This window comes from Plasmodium cynomolgi, chromosome 13 (genome assembly GCF_000321355.1).
Source record: "Plasmodium cynomolgi strain B DNA, chromosome 13, whole genome shotgun sequence".
NCBI classification, from domain to species: domain Eukaryota; phylum Apicomplexa; class Aconoidasida; order Haemosporida; family Plasmodiidae; genus Plasmodium; species Plasmodium cynomolgi.
In genome coordinates, this window is record NC_020406.1 from 380901 (window position 1) to 395179 (window position 14279).

A 14279-nucleotide genomic window follows, 5' to 3' on the forward strand; every position below is an offset into this window, starting at 1 on the left:
AAGGCTTGGCAATTTGGGAGTGCCCCTATGACGATCTATCTCACCGGTGAAGGTATTAATGGTCCACTCATGCAGGTCTGTGTCCACCCATAGGGAGTTTTGTTACACGCTCAAACATTTTTCTCCTGTGTCGCTTCACCCCCTTGAGAAGAAGCGGCGAGAAAATGGAATGGCTTCTCTACTATGTGGAATATTTCCCCAGGTTGTTACGTTTTTTTTTTTTTTTTTTTTTTCTTTTTTTATTTTCACTTTTACGATCAGCAGCATGCTCATGATGTTGCCAATTGCAGGTGTCTACAAAAAAGGGAGAGTGCTATTCGCTTACAATTTCGCCACAAAGTGGACATGCCAAAACGGTTTAACTATTTTCGCAACAAAATGACGCTGGAAAGGAGACGCTCTCGTACTTACTCATGCGTGTGGTGTGTACACGTTTTCTGAGCTTCCAGAGTGGGCTTCGCATGGGGTGTATTTTTCCTAATTCAAACATTTGCGAGTGGTCTTTTGCGAGAATAAAGGAGATGAACAACTGCATGTAATGTTCGCGCAAAGGAGGAAATAAAAAAAACGAGAGGAATAATCAGAGAGAGCCAAATGATGCGACCGCTCGTTTGCCACTCGAGGGGGGCGAGTCTTCATGTGCACGCATTCTCCGCTGCGTCAATTTTGCATTTTACGTCCTGCTTCTTTCTTCTTGATGTCTTTTTTTTTTTTTTTTTTTTACAGGGAAAAAACCCGGATGACAAGTGCGGCATGCTTAACAGCGCAAACCATTTAAATTGCGAGCGCGCGCGCGAAAAGGAAAGCGAAAGCAAAAGCGAAAGCATTGTCTCACGCCTTCTACATTTTGCGACGTAAGCCAATTCGTGTCCATGTTGATTCCCATGTTGATTCCCATGTTGATGTCCATGTTGATGCCCATGTTTACGGCCATGCTTATGTCCACGCACATGCCCATGCTCACGTTTTCGTTGTTTTTCTTCTTTTCTTAAATAACGGAATGGACGAACCAGCAGCGCAACTGCATGTGTACGTGAATGCAAAAAGGGGAAATAGTAAACCGGCGAAAGCAAGCGTTGGCAAATAAACGGGAAGAGAAGCAAGACCAAGTGGAACTGATGCAAGCAACCCCAGTGTCACAAAAAATCCCTCGTACATGTAAAAAAAAAAAAAAAAAAACACTTGACACAGATTTCTTTTTATGGTCATCCAAGATGGAAACAAAAATGGACAAGGAAGGTAACCAACATAAGCGAAAAAAAAAAAAAAATGCCCTCCCAATGATGATCCTTTTTGTAGAGGAATCATGACAAGGGGGCGAATGCCCAAAAGGGAGAAACAAATGTGCAGACGTGCACATCGCTCTTCCACCCCAACCAACACACACACACACATAATAATAATAATAATAATAATAATATGCCGAGTGTACTCACGTGCCTGCATTTGTCTCTCCCCCTTTGCAGACAATCCCGGGAAAGACGCACAGGCGCTGCGAAAAAGATACAAATCGGAAAAGGAGTTGAGCAGATCGTTCGAAGCGTGCGAACGGGGAGAAACGAAATACGACGAAGAGGAGAGGCATACTGCTTCCCTACTTCATGGATACTCATTTAATATAAAAAAAAAAGGTCCTGTTCAAAATGGGAAAAACTATTTGTGGTTAAAGATGAAGGACAAGGCGAAACGGAGATCCGAGTCGGAGTACCACAACTGCGTTCGCAGAAACGATTCAAAACTTACTTGCTTCGTGAAAAAGTACATGAAATATTTTTCTGACCTGAAAAGGAGAAGCTACAAAACGAGTTCGTATGGAAACGGCCCCAACACTAGGAGCGGTTTCGGCAACCGTCTTGGCACGATGAGAAGTAACCCCAACTTTACTGCTCATATGAAGAAAGGGCGCTGCAATGAGGGTAATTTCAAGTACCAATGTGAGGAGTCTTTATCAATTGGGAAAATACTTGGGAGATCATTTCTGCACAAAGTGGTAGATTTGTTTGCGAGTCCATTTCGCTCTCTCCAGGAAAGGAGACCCCCTAACAATAGCAACCACAGCAGCTGGAATGAAGTAACCCCCTTCCTGATCTTCACAAATGGCCCCTTTGAAGAAGCATTCATGGACAAATTTTACGCCTCCCTTCCCTTCAAAATGATTGTATACTCAACGTTAATGATTTTAACCTCGTTGGTTAATTTTTTTATTTTGCACTACGGTGTGTTCAGTTTTGAGCATACTGTGGGGAAGGCGGCAATGTACCTGAACGTGTGTAAGTTACTCTTCGACATTTTTTATTTCTCCTTTTTTGTCATTTATATCTTTTTGTTCAGTTCGAATTGCATAGAGAGAGTGTCCCTTTATTCGTACAACTCGTCTTACGTGTTTGCATTACTTCGAGTTTTATGTAACCTTGTTCTGTTGCACGTGCTTCCTCCATCTGTGACGATAAATGGTGCGGAGTCTACACGTGTTATCGATTTTAATCCACCCCAATGTGAGAAAGAGCAGCAGTCAGGTCTGCTCAGCATCCATTCCATAGTCATTTTCATGAGTTGTACATACCTGTGCGTACTGTGCTGCTTAAAAAATTATATCATCCTTTACCATTTTGCGCTAAGCTTTAAATTCACCCTTTTTTGTATCCTCTGTGTGTTTACTCTCTGTGTATATGCCTACAGTTACTTACATTTTGCCTACAACGATGTGATCGTCTTGTTTTGCTTCTCCTTGTGCGTGCTTGTGCTGTCTCTGTGCTATGAGTATCGCTTTGAGAGGAGGGGAAGGGCTTCCTTCTTAGGGAAGCGCGAAAGTGACGAGAATGCGTATGAGGGGAAAAACACAAGCGAGGGTGAAAACACAGACGAGGGGAAAAACACAGAAGAGGGGGGAAATACAGATGAGGCGAAAAACACAGACGAGGGGGGAAATACAGACGAGGGGGAAAATACAGACTACGAAGAAAACGGTAACGAGGCAGACCGCAGGAAGATGCCGAGGCACTACATGACCAAGTACTTCTCCATCGACAACTCGACGCCCACGTCCCCCATCGAAGACATTTTGAACAATCTGAAATTCTTGCTGGACCACATGAAGAAGCTGGAGGAAGATGCCAGCGAAAAAAAATTATCAGAAATAGGAAAAATGAGAGAAAAAATAAAAATGTGTGAAAATATTTTGAGGACGCAAAATTTAAATGAAGTCCAAATATGCAAGTATCGAAAATTTGAGAGAGTTTACAACATGTGGTGTTTGGATAAAATCGAAAATAATTATTGTGAAAAAAACGATGAATGTAAATCATACTTATCTCAAAGTCTTAACAGGAAATCTTTTAATTCATTTTCAAACATTCACTCGTTGTTATCGTCCAAATTTCAAGAACAGCACAACTTTTCGTTCGAATGGAAGTCCGACATTGAGCACTTGTACAAGCGCAATGTGTTCATTTCTATTGGGTATAAGTTGCTGTATCCTCTGGGTGTCTTGGAGGCCAGCTTCGACAAGGCGAAGCTGAAGAACTTCCTGCTGAAGATGCACTCTATGTACAACGAGGTGCCCTACCACAACAGCTTGCACGCCGCGCAGGTGAGTCCCACGCGCACACACGTATAGGCGTACCTAGCTACATGCATATGTAGCTACGTGCATATCTAGCTACGTGCATATCTAGCTACGTGCATATCTAGCTACGTGCATATCTAGCTACGTGCATATCTAGCTACATGCAGACCTACCTACATGCACGCGCATGATTGCACACGTGCAAACGCCTTTTCAAGCATCTTTTCAAACACCTTTTCAAACGCCCTTTCAAACAACTTTGCATCCCCCCGCAGGTCGCGCACTTCAGCAAAAGCATGCTGTTCCTGTTGGACATCAACCACAAGATACCAGCCATCGACGAATTCTGCTTGCATGTTTCCTCCCTGTGCCACGACGTGGGCCACCCGGGGCTGAACAACTACTTTTTAATCAACTCGGAAAACAATTTGGCGATAACATACAATGACAACAGCGTGCTCGAAAACTACCACTGCTCTCTCGTTTTCAAAACGCTGAAGGAAAAAAATTGTAATATTTTCGAAAATTATCCATACAATATTTTTACGACTTGCAAAAAAAATATCATTAGGGCTATCTTGTCAACAGACATGAAAAACCATTTCGAGTACATTGCCAACTTTCGCACATCCAAAGAATTTATCGACTTAGACATTTTAACAAGTGAACAGACATGGCAAATTTTCTCCCTCATTTTAAAGGCAGCAGATATTGGGCATGCAACTCTGGATTGGAATAAGCATTACGAGTGGACAATAAAAATTAATGAGGAGTTCTACCTACAGGGCTTGCTAGAAAAATCGTTAAATATGCCCAACAGCTTTTTGTGTGATATAAATTCTACTGATAAGTTAGCCACCTCGCAGATTGGCTTTCTGAAACATTTGTGCATTCCTCTCTTCAGTGAATTAAATTCCATCTCGAAAAATGATGAAGTCTACAATCACTGCATTTCCTCCATTGAGAATAATATAGAGCAGTGGGAGAAGAACAAAAATAATCAGAAGAGTCTGGGGCTGCACGAGAAGTACAAAGATGAAAATTTAATTGACAGAATTAAGCTGCTAAAATGTGTGTGAGCGGGGGCGCGCCGCCGTTACGCCGTCAAGTCGTCACGCCGCTGCGTTACCGCGTTGCTGTTTCGCCATTTTGTTACTTTGTCACTTTGACACTTTGTTACTTTGTCCCTTTGTTACTCCGCCACGTGGTTACTCCGCCATGTGGTTACTCCGCCATGTGGCTACTCTGCCATGTGGTTACTCCACCACTTGGTTATTCCACCACTTGTTTACTCCGCCACGTGGTTACTCCGCCACGTTGTTATTTTACTTTATTTTTTTTGTTTGCTGAAACGAATCGGCCGATTTCCTACATCCCAGTGATTTCTTCCCGTTGACAAATTGTTTTCCATCTGGGGGGGTCCTTTTTTAAAATTTATCTGCTCCGCTTCACTTGTAAGCAGCCACCATCTCTGTAGAGAAGGTCGCCTTCTGTGTAAACGTGCAGAGGGACATCCTCCCCAATGCGCTTATCCCATTGTACACAGAATAAACGTGCAAACATCCCGCGAGTGAAAAAAAAAAATGGTCTACCACTCGGAATGAGTACCACTTTGGTTTATTCGCACACGTCAGAAGTGGTGGCAATTGTTGGTTTGGGGGTGAGGGGGAAACCAAGCTGGTAGGTCCTCTTCAACGATGCTGTTTCCTTTTTTTTTTTTTTTTTTTTTTGTTTTTTTACTCCCCCATGCTTATCGCAAAGGAAAAATTTGCCCACATTTAATGGCCATTCGAAATGAAAATATTAGCAGCAAAAAATAGCTCCCCCCTTTGTTAAAAAAAAAAAAATTGCTCCATTTTAAGCGCAAAGGGGGAAGCACTACGAACAGCTGCATTTGTGACTGTGTGTGGGGGAAGCACTACGAAACAGCTGCATTTGCAACCGTGTGTGTGGGGGAAGCACTACGAACAGCTGCATTTGTAACCGTGTGGGGGGGGAAACGCATAAGGAGAATCAATCAGCTGGTAAACCATACACACATACTCACCACAAAGACAAGAATGCATTGGTTAGCCTCCCTTTTGCTATGCGCACACGTTTCCACCTATGTGTGCAGACATGTCCATTTAAAGGCAAGCAACTTTATCCCTGTTCACAATTGGGGACTGTGGAAAAGCAAAAAGAGAAATATAAAAAAAAACTTGTGCACAGATAAAAGTTGCAAAAAAAAAACACTGCGCGTTTATTATGTTGGGAAGGAAATAATTATTGGCACCCGCGACTCCCCACTAGCAATAAAACAATCGGAAAAAGTCCAAACAAAACTTGAAGCATATTTTAAAAAAATTAACAAAAATGTGAAAGTCATTTTGAGGCCTATCAAAACAACGGGGGATAATATATTAGACAAAAAGGTTAACCTGTTTGGAGGGAAAGGAATTTTCACGAAGGAATTGGATGAGCAGTTAATAAAAAAGAATGTCCATATTTGTGTGCATTCTTTGAAAGACGTTCCGATGGAATTGCCAGAACAAGTACAGCTGTCCTGTTTCCTAAAAAGGGACACAATAAATGACGCCTTCTTATCGGTAAAGTATGCTACCCTGGAAGATATGAACAAACTGAAAATGGCAAATAAAGTGGAGGAGGAAGGTGATCAGGTCAAGGGGAAGAGTCAAAAAATAACTAACCAAGATGTGAAGGGAGACCACTACCAAGGTGATCACTACGGAAATTTTATACCAACCATTGGGACGTCTTCCTTGAGAAGGTCTAGCCAAATTAAATACACATATAAAAACATAGCAGTAAAAAATGTGCGGGGAAATATTAACACAAGAATTGCTAAACTGTGTAATGGGCAGTATGATGCGATAATCATTGCAAAGTGTGGACTGGAAAGACTAGCAACCAAAAAGGGGATTAGAAATATAATTAGGAGCAAAAATAAAGTGCCCCCCAAAAAGCTCCTAATTAATCACAACAACACGGAGATCAATTTGAACCTTTTACACATCCAGCAAATAAACAGGAGAACTATCTACCCTGCTTTGTGCCAGGGAATTATCGCTGTGTCATCCCACAAAAATGATGTGGGCATTTCTGATATACTGAAAAATATAAACGATGAGAAGGCACAAATTATGGCAAATGTTGAGAGGTGCTTTTTGTATCAAATCGAAGGGAATTGCATGATGCCCATTGGGGGGTATGCAAAAATTGTAAATGGGGAAATAGTCTTCAATGCGGTGATTAATGATATCTATGGGAAAGAGAAATATCACGTTCGCGAAGTTGGGACGGTGCAAAATTGCAATCAAATTGCAGTAATGGCTGCCACAAAAATGAAGGAAAAAATCGGGACGCACAGGTTTAACAAAATCAGGGAAGAGGCGGCCCAGTACTATGCGTAACATTTTATGTTGACATAAAATAATTTCAAATATCTCTCAACTGAACGGTTTCTTTCCATTTGAGGGGTCCCCCTCCGGTGGGGCAGCACAAGGCCTGCTAAGACACATGGCCCATTTAATTAGCAATTGCGATTATGCAGGAGCGGATCTGTCCATTTGTGCTTACCATCCGATACGTCGCAGGGGATGCACGTGGGAATATAAACGAGGGAACATAAACGAGAGAACTCCATCTTGTTTGCCTAAAGTGGCGCCCCAAGTAGCTATCCAAATTGGGGGCACTCCTTCGCGCAGGCTTAAATGCTTTGCGCCCCTTACGCTTTAAAAATTGTGTACAACTTTTTTTTTTTTGACCCTATATAACGCTTTGTAAGACCGCCTTTTGCATTCCTCCAGTTGCAACATTTATTAGCTGACATGTGCGCCTCGCGCCCGGGCATAGGTCACAGTGTGGCTAAATCGTTACTTGCGACGTATGTAAATATACCGGTACGTACCTATGTAAACATACCTGTGAGCACGCGTAACATCCCAAGGAGGGAGAAAGGTCATTCTGCTTTATGACAAGATATTTCTGCCTTGTGGAAGAACGCCACATGTGGGGGAGGGTCTCCATGTAGTGCACGCACCGCATGAACCGAATTGCGCCCGAGGAAACATGTTCTTCATATGGATAGGTGAATAAAAATGTGGGCACAGCGCGCTACCTCGGGAGGGCCCCACAAAACGTAGGTAACAATTAACCTCGTTATTTCTGTACCTTTTTTTTCCCGCTACAAAAAAGGGATTCATTTTGAAGTGTGGGAAAAACTGGGCCACTTCTTAGTACTTGACGGTTGCATATAAGTATGGAAAGGGCAAAAAAAAAAAAAAAAAAGGCATAACTTCAAGAAACGCGTCGCCCCTTTTGTAAACATAAAGGGGACATATGTATTTCCTCTTGCGAGCTGGGTTAATTTTCCCCCCATTTGTGATCTCCCCATATGTAACTTCCCCATATGTGACCTCCCATTTTTCCCCCTTTTTTGCCATTTTCATTTCAAAACATGAATTAAGCTAACAACATTGCGCGCCAACCTCGAAGTAAACTCCACTCGTACGAAAGAATCCTCTTGTGAGGACCATTTTTTTTGTCTAGGTGGAAATGAGCACAATGGAGAATGACAAAGGGGGAGGCCAGGTCAAGGTTAATTTGCCTACATGATCATGCGCTTCAATGCGATTTAAAAAAATGACTATATGTGAAAGGGAGAAAAATAGCATATCAACATGTTCACAATTTTTACCTTATGTTATATGTCACTTGCTTTTTTTTTTTTTTTTTTATGCCGCATGTTTAACCAGATCGACATGAAGGAGCAGCAATGGAGAATATTCGAATACAACATGAGCAAATGGATGATCGAAAATAAGTACATTTTGGATAAGGAAGAGAAGAAGAAGTTTTACAAGTGTGCAAATTATAGCATAGGAACTGGGATTATAAATGCGTCTTTAGTATACTGTTTTTGCAAAAGGAACAAGAAATTTTTCACACCCATGTCCAGATTTTTTTTAACCTTTTCCTTGGGTGTATACACTTCCATGGTGGTGAACAAAATTTTCAGGCGGAAGGCCTACATGGAGGTGAGTCGCATTAGCATTTCTCCATTTACACAAGGGGGTGCAGATTCACACACAGGGATATCTGTGCCCACTGACTGCAATGATTATTTATTGTGCATCTGTTTGATACTATGCTACATTTTTCACCCTTCTTCCCATAAAAGATCCTGACGGAGAAGACCACCATGTCCGATACGGCGAGAGAAGTAATGAATGATATTTTGAATGTGAAGAACGAAGTTGGAAAAGCGCCCTCCACTGGCAGTGCCAACAAGTTGGACAGTACGAACACGTCGAATGTGTATTCCAAGGGCCTGTATGATGACGGACAGGCGCAGATACATGGGGATCCTCCGTCCAAGGGCAGTGTAAGTTCTCTCGCGCTATAAGTGGCGCCATAAGCATGAACACGCGTATTTGCGTGCACGATTTTGTATATACACAGCTCACGAAAACGCCTTTTCCCCCCCTGCAGGCAAATGTCCCCTTTGTTCAAGATCTGTAAGCAAAAAAAAAAAAACGCGCACCTATGCATGTATGTTTGTACCCACGTGCTTCCGAAGAAAACGCACAAGCGCTCTGCTAACACTTTGCTTTCCCCCGCCCCCTCGCAGAAATGAAACAATTCTGAATGAACAGATGAGTGACGACTTCGAAAGGTACAATTTACGACGGACACGAGCCCCCCGTGTTTTGCACTCCCGTTTACACCTCCCCCCCCCAGACGTGTGTGTTCAATTTACACATCATGGGACCCTTAAAAAATGTTCTTTGTAGATGCAAAGATTTGTCAGTTTGCACGGATGAAAATTTAAAACGCATGATAAAAATATTAGAAAAAAATTCTTGAAAGCGTGTCCGTTGCTCCAACATGTACGTGAATGTATGTATGTACATATGCATGTGTGCGTACACATGTGTTTGTATAGCTGCGTGCCCAGCGTGGCTGTAACACAGCACGGGCATACCGTCTCGTGTATTTAAATAAACGCGGGGTTGATAAAAAGAACAGCTTCGTTCCCCGTGAGGGATACCCCTGCGCGCAGCTTCGAAGAATTCCCATCTCGTTGTACACACTAGGCACAAACACACATTCGTCACGTCTTTTTATTCTTCCTAGGCAAAATTCCTACATTTTGAAGGAGCCCAGCGAAGGTGCGAAAAAAAAAAAAAAAAGTCACGTATACGGAAAAACGTAGCAGTAAAGGGGAACCCGCGCAACGACCGAGCGAGGCATGCAAATTTATGCAACCCCCCACATACGTATGCGCATGTACCCCCTTTCCCCCACTCCGCAGGCAAATATGTCACCTGGGACGACATACGACGAATGAACAAATGAAAATCACAGAGAGGCCACATCACACAATGAAACGATGTCAAAACATGTGCTTAAATTTATCAATAAATGCATCGTAGTGAAAATTTCTGCTGTCATTGTTAAATTTGCACACGTATGTAAAATAATTGGCGTCCGAATAAAAGGACAGGATATAATTGTAAAATTTAATGGCTTGATTTTTTGTAATTACGTTATTCACGATGTTTAATTTTGTTAAAATAATTTCCCTACTTTTCAGTTCGTCAAAAAAATGCAACGTTACATATGGCGTTGAATTTTCCCTCAATTTATTGTATTCCTCCAGAGCTGTTATGAATAGCAACTTATGGTCAATAAATTGCGAATAAAAATTTATGTAGCCATTTTGGTTCCTTTGTGGAATAATGAAATGGGAATTATTTTTGCAATTATTTTTAATCTGTTCATATTTGCCTATGTTTATATGATCTGCCACGACGTATTTGTCATTTTGGTACCTTTCCTTCCATATGTGTATGATTTTTTGCTTATCTTCCCTTTCCAATAGAGGCAATTTTACAATATTTTTTAACGCCCTCGAACTGGGGAGAGAAAAATAAAACCGTTTCCTACTTGTATACATCAGCATGTTGTTTAGTTTCTTTCGTGCTTCCCTCTGTGCGCGGTTGGTAACTGCAGCGGAGAGGTTGCTCATTCAGAAATGGAGTGGCGCCTCTAAACTTCACACTCTCATTTTTCCACCCCGCTTGATCAAAACCCATCGTAATGCAAATGCAAAATGTTGGATCTTCCGAAACGAATCATACCATCTTCAGTTCATTCGCAGCAAAGGGGTTATTATATGCCACTTTTACGTTAGCTCTGCGCAAAGGGAGTTTTTTTTTTTTTTTTTTTTTTTATTCTTTGTTACATGTGGGTGTGGCTCCATCCGGTATGAATAATTAAAAGAGTTTACTACACGCTGTACATACATATATGCTTTTACCCACAGGGGTTGCAAAAATGGCGTGCTAATTGATATTCGCAGGGAGGCCAAGTGACATCGCAAAGGAGTGCATACATAAATAACGCACGATGCGCCATTGGCAGATGCCACTTTTCAAGGGTTACAAAATATTCTATACAAATATAGTGCACAATAAAATAAAGCGCCGAAAAATGGGAGGAATTTTTTCCTGCGAACGGGAAAAAATGCGGGCAGAAACTAGCGAGGGTGAAAAATTGAAAAGCTTTGGCGAAGGAGCCCAACGGAAAAAAAAAAAAAAAAAAAAAATTATGCACATAAGAATGGATAATACGAGCGTTAACTAGCACGCACATGTGAGGGATACGAAAAAAAGAGATATTTATAAAAGCAGGCAGCCATTTGTGTGGAGGCGTGATTCATACACACATCGTTAGGCTGAGGAACGACTGCGCACAGCTACGCGTCAGAAGGAGCTCTGACTGAGTATGTCACGCAAAATGTCGCAGGGCTTCTCGAGCACCCTGGCCCGCAAATCAAACTGCACCATCGAGCCATCATTAAGCACACCGATGTAGTCAACGAAATTGAGTAGGTCCAATCGGTGAGTAAAAATGATCGACGTTTTCCCCTTCATATATTTCAGTAGCGCTTCGTTAATTATGTTCTCCGATAATTTGTCTAGAGAAGATGTGGGTTCATCCAAAATGAGAATTTTATTTTTCTTAAATAAATTCTGAGCAAGGTAAACTCTCTGTTTTTGTCCTCCCGACAAGCAAGATCCATCCACCCCGACATTCACATCATCGTAATGAGCATACTTACTTAAAAAGTCATGAATATGAAAATTTTTATACGTATCTTTCAACATATCTGGAGTAATTTTTTTTAAATTTTCTTGCACCTTTTGTATTTCCATGGTGACAAAGGAGTGTATTTCTTCCAAGTCGTCCATTGCAAGTTCGTGCGATTGGAAGCTATTTTCAGACGCCGTGTTGTTGAGCACCATTGATTTGGTACCTCTGCACAAATTTATGTTTTTTTTTTTTTTGTACTCCTTTGGGAAATTTGTTCCTCCTCTATGAGCACCAGTTGCTCCTTCAGCATCTGTTCATATGCCTTCAGGGGGTAGAGCATGTTGCCCTGGATAGAAGTATTAAAGAGAAAAGGGTTTTGCGTGATTACTCCTTGGATGTACCGTAATGCCGAGGAGCTGATTTTTTCAATTTGGAAATTGCCTATCAGGATATTTCCCGAGTTGGGGGTGTTTTTTTTGGAGAGCAGATTTAGGATGGTGGTTTTTCCGCTGCCACTTTTGCCTACAATGGCAACTGATTTGTTGTGCGGCAGGAAGAAGGAGACGTTTTTCAGGGCGTAATTGTTGTCCTGCACGCGTTGATTTTCCCCGCGGTCTGTGCGGTTCGCACGGGTGGTGTTGCTCGTGCTGTCGGTGGCACTAGTGCCAGTGCTTCCTATAGTGCCAGTACTTCCCATGGTGCCAGTACTTCCGCTGCTCCCTGCACTGCTGCTGCGCGAAACGGGGTCCCCCGTAGCGGAGGACTTACCGTGCGGAACGATCTCCTCATCCGCTCCGTACGAAAAAGAAACGTTGTCAAACTTGATGGAGTAATCCTCATTTTTGAGGAAAAGAATTGTGTCCTTAGACCAGTGCTCGTTGAACTCACTCTTGGGGAGGTTAATAATTTGAAGTACCTTTGCGCATGAGCCAATACATTTCTGGAGATCGCCAATGGATTGCATAACTCCCTGTATGCCACTACCACAAAATAGGGAATACATAATTAGGGAAAATAAATCTCCCGTGTTTATATACTTATTAGCAATTAAATAATTCCCATAATAAATCAAATGGAGCAAAAAAAGGGAAATGATACTAACGAAGAGGAAGTGATTTCCAGCTTTGACCAGTGAATATTTCGTGCCTGATTTGTACACTTCATTTAAATAATTCGTAAATTCTTTTTTTTCGAAACATTCTCCATTGAGCAATCTGACATTCCCAATATTGTGTATCTTTTCAGACGCAAAATCGATACAGTTACTTAACTTTTCTTGCTTTAAAATGCTGATCTGTTTTACAATTTTTCCATAAGTGGTACCGATTAGAAGAGAAGCAGAGACGGGGAGTAGAAAGGACTGAAATAATTTACTTGGTGATATATGCAAAGCACAGATTCCTCCAACAATTGCTGCAATCAAATTTCGAATTCCAAAGGAAATAGTGATTAGTACCCTCGAAGAAACTTCAATGTCGTTAGATAACCTGTTTATTAATTCTCCTGTTTTCTGTTTTTCAAAAAAAGACAATTTTTGATTTAGTATATTTTCAAACAAATCCTTTCTTAACCGTCTCGTAATTTTTTCGATGGATGTTTCGATAAAATATATGCGAAAAAAACTGAAGGTAGAAATACCTATAATTAGAAACACCGTTTTATATACCTCATTCATCACATACTTTAGGGATTCCTCCTTCCCTCCGTACATATTAATTATTTTGCTTATACACATGGGGAAGAACATTTGTCCCAGGGATGAGATTAGCAAGCAGAGGAATGCCACTGCTAAGTAATTCCTTTCCTTCTTCAAAATTTTGTAAATATCCCTTATGGACACACCTCCGTCTCCATTTGTATTTAGCTTCTTTTCAAATGATTCTCTCAAGCTTTTCCGCATGTTGAAAAAGGTTTGTTGTGCTTTGTTTATCTTCGATTTGTGGTCCTCCTTCCTTTGTTGATTTTCGGCATCCGTTTCTTTCTCACCTCCCCAGGTAGTTTTTCCGTCATTTTGGCTCTCACTTGAGAACAGGCGTACCCTCCACCTGCTGCACTTCCTGGTCATGCGCGTTATCCACTCTGGACTGCTCATTTGGGGTCCCTTGGGTGCGTCGCTTCTCTGGTTTTTATGCACGTGATGGGTACTCGCGCGGTATGGAATTTTGTGCAGGAAGAGGAAGTCCCTCGCGTTCGGCAGGTTGGACAGGTTGGGCAGGTTGGACAGGTTGGGCAGGTTGGACAGGTTTGGCAGATTGGTCAAGTGTGGCGCGTTTAGAGCGTTTCTCACCTTTGGCGTGCTTCTCACATTTGGAGTGCTTCTCACCTTTGGCGTGCTTCTCACATTTGGAGTGCTTCTCACCTTTGGAGTGCTTCTCACATTTGAAGTGCTTCTCACTTTTCTCACGCTGCTCACGCTGTTCACATTGTTTATACTGTTTATCCCGTTGACGCTGTTTATACTGCATATACTTTTCACGCTTCTCTTGTTTCCCCCGCCTTCCACGTGCGCGACGCCTCGGCCTCTGCCGACGCCGAAAATTCTCACATGGCCGCAGAGGGGGTCGCGGCAATTAACCATCAGCTGGTAGTTTACGATGCACTGCTTCAGCAACAT

At 42.0% G+C, this 14279-nt stretch overlaps 5 protein-coding genes across 5 annotated transcripts; 3 read left to right on the top strand and 2 right to left on the bottom strand.

Moving 5' to 3' along the window:
* Positions 1 to 1226: 1226 nt before the first annotated feature.
* PCYB_131810 (3',5'-cyclic-nucleotide phosphodiesterase) lies at positions 1227 to 4644 on the top strand (the record flags this gene model as incomplete). Its single annotated transcript, XM_004224205.1, has 4 exons — positions 1227 to 1239; positions 1467 to 2169; positions 2680 to 3589; positions 3841 to 4644. 4 exons carry the CDS (start codon positions 1227 to 1229, stop codon positions 4642 to 4644), a joined length of 2430 nt encoding a protein of 809 aa, XP_004224253.1.
* A 1515-nt stretch (positions 4645 to 6159) lies between these two features.
* Positions 6160 to 6978, top strand: PCYB_131820 (porphobilinogen deaminase; the record flags this gene model as incomplete). Its single annotated transcript, XM_004224206.1, has 1 exon — positions 6160 to 6978. A coding segment is annotated over one exon (819 nt), but the record flags the coding sequence as incomplete, so codon positions are not given.
* Positions 6979 to 8310: 1332 nt separating this feature from the next.
* Positions 8311 to 9344, top strand: PCYB_131830 (hypothetical protein; the record flags this gene model as incomplete). The annotated part of the gene is made up of 5 exons (XM_004224207.1): positions 8311 to 8604; positions 8748 to 8951; positions 9059 to 9084; positions 9198 to 9242; positions 9308 to 9344. The coding sequence occupies 5 exons, from the start codon at positions 8311 to 8313 to the stop codon at positions 9342 to 9344; spliced, it is 606 nt and encodes a 201-aa protein (XP_004224255.1).
* A 618-nt stretch (positions 9345 to 9962) lies between these two features.
* PCYB_131840 (hypothetical protein) lies at positions 9963 to 10485 on the bottom strand (the record flags this gene model as incomplete). The annotated part of the gene is made up of 1 exon (XM_004224208.1): positions 9963 to 10485. A coding segment is annotated over one exon (522 nt), but the record flags the coding sequence as incomplete, so codon positions are not given.
* A 1415-nt stretch (positions 10486 to 11900) lies between these two features.
* Positions 11901 to 14279, bottom strand: PCYB_131850 (ABC transporter; the record flags this gene model as incomplete). Its single annotated transcript, XM_004224209.1, has 3 exons — positions 11901 to 12011; positions 12054 to 12385; positions 12434 to 14279. The coding sequence occupies 3 exons, from the start codon at positions 14277 to 14279 to the stop codon at positions 11901 to 11903; spliced, it is 2289 nt and encodes a 762-aa protein (XP_004224257.1).